The sequence below is a fragment of the Etheostoma spectabile genome, chromosome 6 (assembly GCF_008692095.1).
Source record: "Etheostoma spectabile isolate EspeVRDwgs_2016 chromosome 6, UIUC_Espe_1.0, whole genome shotgun sequence".
Classification (NCBI taxonomy): domain Eukaryota; kingdom Metazoa; phylum Chordata; class Actinopteri; order Perciformes; family Percidae; genus Etheostoma; species Etheostoma spectabile.
This window is the reverse complement of record NC_045738.1, coordinates 12,446,602-12,450,693: the sequence shown is the minus strand read 5'-3', so window position 1 is coordinate 12,450,693 and position 4,092 is coordinate 12,446,602. Positions and strand designations below refer to the sequence as shown.

Below are 4,092 nucleotides of genomic sequence, written 5' to 3'. Positions count from 1 at the left end.
ACACAACAAAGGCTGTCACTTGAATGGTGTTTTGAGCTAGCGTTAGCAATCAAACAGTCATAGATAGCTAAAACGTTTTTTAAATGATTTGTTGAGAAATGTTTATTATTTCCAAATTTCAGTATGACACGTTATGCCGTAAATCGTTTAAATCTGAGCATGCGCAACTCACATCTGCACTCGCCCAGAGCCGGTCTGGCTCGACTCTCATTGGGTATGACAATAGACAGTTAAAGAAATGCGCGACTCAAATCTGCACTCGACTTACATCGGGGCGTGACAGGGACTCTAACTGTAAACTGTAACTGGCAAATTCCACATACACACCTCTGACTTCTTTAAACGTATTTACCAATAAGACAGACAAACGTAACATAAAAATCCACTGAGCCTTATTTTATTTTTTAATTTATCTTTTAATATATATATTTTTATCATAATCCTTTTTGGTCATGTTTATCATGTTCAATTTGTTGTTTCAAAAACAAAACAAACTGCCACAAGCCATTACAAATGCTCTTCAAAAACATAACTCTTGGTATTTTACGATCTGTTTAATAGTAAACTGTCAGAATCAATTGATAGTCTTAATTAGTGTTCAATAAGAAACTGGTGCACTAGGGAGAAGCAGCATCAAGGGTATGGACAAATACAGGCCTACAGTAGAGTGCTGTTGTCTGTGCAAGGTGATACCTTTTTTCTCTTCTCATTATTTTCGAGGTCTCATGTCCTAATTTTCCTTTTTTAATCAAGAAATAGTATTAAAAGTACTCATTGCATGTTTTATTCTTTCTGTACAAAACACACTCACAATCATGTTCATCAGACTTTATTTCAGCCGACTCCGGACCAAAAATCTTGACACATTCTTCTGTACAACACTGTTCCCTTCTTCAAAAACAAAAACAACAAAAGTTATGTACAAAAATATGTTAAAAAAAGAACACACAAAGACACAAGACAAAAAAACAATAGTAACGCTTACTTGTGGAGGGCTGTTATAAATAGTGACAGTATTTATTTGAGCTTTAGTTTGCTTAACTATGCTGCCATTATTCAGTTCATTTTGTTCGTTCGATAAAAAGCAAGTAGCATCATTCTGAGTTCATCCGTGACACTGTGTGCCATCTGAGGCTGGTTGACATTCCCTCTTAGTGTTTCATGTGAGTAATGGGGCTCATTGCCTCCATGCAGTGCAAAAAGGAAAACAGAGAGAAAACAAAGAATATTATCGTCAACACCAACCAGTGAACAAGTAATTCAGTCTTACTGAAAATAAAAATGGTGTCAAGTGTTCTTGAAATATCTCACCAGGAGAACTCTTTCCATTATCACTGTAATTTCAGTAGAGTAACATTTTCCAACCATACTGTATTTTTTTTCGCATCCAATTTTATATATATATATATAAAAATTGTAGCTATAATTGGCTAATACAATCATCTAGGCAGACAAGTTGTCTGAAAGAAGCAGTCCAGCAAAAACTAGCCAAACACCAACATACATTTTATCAAATTAAAATCATTCAACAAAATGTAATGAAATGTTTCAAATCGACACATAATTTCTTAATTTTTATGGACGAGTTTGGTTAAATTATCATACCATCAGGAACCAAAGACTAATATTCAAAACATTATCCTTTTTCTTTTACAAAAACAACTCATGACACAAAAAGGATGTTATTGTTAAGTGTAAGCCAGTCGACTCACACACAAGGCAAGAAGTGAAGGCCGATGAGCAGAAATACAAATAAAAGTGTAACAGGTAAATGAATATGCAAAGACATACTCAGGAGTCTGTTTAACATAAACATGTAGCTTAGAAGCCTGCCATATACTGAGTTACAATTATAAATCACTCATATTGACTATGATATAAAAAAAAAACATCTCACTAGCAACGTTGACTTTTTCACCTGCGCTGAGCTGACAATCAACATCTTGCACATTATGCTGAACCAATTTAAGTCTTTTTTCTCAATGGCAATTTTGATTGTCACTTTTTGGGGTATAAAGCACATGTTGGTTCCAAAGAGATCGGCTGTATTTTTTTTTCACTTCTGTTGGTCAATGAGAAGAATTTTGGCAACAGTCCAGCTTCAGTCTTTGAATGAGACTGACTGTTGAGTGTGCTCATACCTCTTTAGTGATCACAGACAGGATGCAACATAGTTTTGTTGATACGTATAGCAGTTGTAGTGCATTTGCGCACAGCTCGCTTGGTCATGTGAAGCACTGAATTACAGTATAGCAAAACATAATACAATAAAATACACTTAATAATTAATTATACAGTGTATGTACAACTGTTCAAAATGCCCATGTTAACTGATATTGTCATAACTCTTTATTTTGGACATTGTTTTTGTCTTGCAGCTTTCAGAAAATTAATTCATCAAATATCAAGCCCTTCACAGATTTATCCCATCTCTTTTATCCATGTCCTCTTTAAATTCTATTGTTTCTTCCCTACATAGCCATAGTGGTCAGGTGTTGATGCCCTAGCAGCCCCTTGCGCCCTGCACCCGCCCCTGGGTGTCCTCCTCCATTGCCATGGCCACAGTATTCTTGCAGGTTCTGACGCAAAGTAACCAGTGCAGAGCCCAGACAGGCACGATTTGGAGCTAAGACACCCCCAGGCAACTGGAAGAGGACGGTGGCCACCCCAGCCATGCCGTCATCTGTTGGCTCTAGAGTGATGGGCCCTACCTTAAAGGTGGAATAAGAAAAGCCCATGAGCTGAGAGAGGAAGGGGTCAGAGCGGCAAAAGTGCTGGTAGCCACTGTATGTTGATGGGTGGTGATGATGTGAGGCCGGGGTGCCAGATGTGGTGCTGGCATAGTGGTGGGTGTTCAAGTAGTGCAGCGGCAGGTGCTGGCTACCGTTGCCCCCTCCACCCAGGGTGAGGTGATGGTGAGCTGTGGGTCCAGAGCCTGGGTCATGTTTGTAGGAGACAGCTCCTGCCCTGCCCCTCTGCCCCACCACCACTCCTCCTAACTTGCTTGTGCGGGCATGAGCAAGCGATACAGTGCTGCCCCCCACCCCTCCACCAGCTGAAGGCAGGTAGATGAGCTGAGGCTCTTCTGGCTCAAGGTATATGGTGAGTTTAGCAAAGGGCCTTGACGCCATCTTGGTCATCTCCTGGATGTGGCGACGCTGCTCCCGACGGAAGTCCAGAAACTGCTTAACCTTCCATAGGAGGACGCAGACTGACAGGAAGAGGAAAAAGCAGGAGAAGAAAACTGAGAAGAAGACAAAAAGATCAATGTGGGCTTGGTCCTGTCGCAGAAACAGCAGGCCCTGGGACTCTCCCTGTCTCTCGCCAGTTCCCACACCTCTCAGAGCGATGTAGAAGCGGCTGGATTTCAGAGAGTGCACCTCATGTGGGAAGGTGATGACCACACGATCTCGAACACCACGGACAATCAGCACTGTCTGTGGTTTCCACACAGTGATGTAGGTGATGAGTCCTTCAGCCCGCTCCTCCGTAATTTCTCTCTCTGCCCCTATGGGTTTTGCTTGCAGCTGCAGGGGGTTGGGGGAGAGCACAGGACCCCCGAGACTGGATGAGGCATTGGCAAGCACCTTTATAGGGGACGGAGGTGAATCCTTATCTATACCTGTTGTTGTCCCCCGAGTTACTGCTTCATCCTCGATCTTGATGGTGTGAATCCCTGTGTTTCGGTCTACATCCACAATGAAGATGTCATGAGAGTTTGACACATACACTTCCACCTCACCAAAGGTAACATCAATAGTGACCCGAATGTCCACATTGGTGAACTTTGGCTGTGCAGAGAAAAACACAGTGCGCCCCTTGGGCAGGTTGCGAATGGTGGGATCATGGAAGCAGTTGGCCTGGGATGTGGGGTCAAAGCAGCACTCTGTGTCAACGTTGAACTGACGATAGCACTGACGCCCATTCACCGGTGTGCCATTGAACGAGTCTTTGCACTTGGCACACTGAATAAAGGATCAAGACAAATACAACTTGAGCAAAGCCATGGATATGACAGGGTCACACATGTTTGTCTGAAATCTAATTTTTATATATATATATATATATATATATATATATATATATATATAT

At 41.6% G+C, this 4,092-nt stretch overlaps 1 protein-coding gene across 2 annotated transcripts in view; it reads right to left on the bottom strand.

The window, feature by feature from the left end:
- Positions 1–813: 813 nt before the first annotated feature.
- Positions 814–4,092, bottom strand: part of megf8 (multiple EGF-like-domains 8) — a 19,515-nt gene continuing 16,236 nt past the window's right edge. For both annotated transcript variants that reach the window (XM_032518583.1, XM_032518585.1), the window contains exon 44: positions 814–3,965. In XM_032518583.1, the coding sequence (XP_032374474.1) occupies positions 2,472–3,965 (1,494 nt within the window). In that variant the 3' untranslated portion in view covers positions 814–2,471. The remainder of the gene's footprint in view (positions 3,966–4,092) is intronic.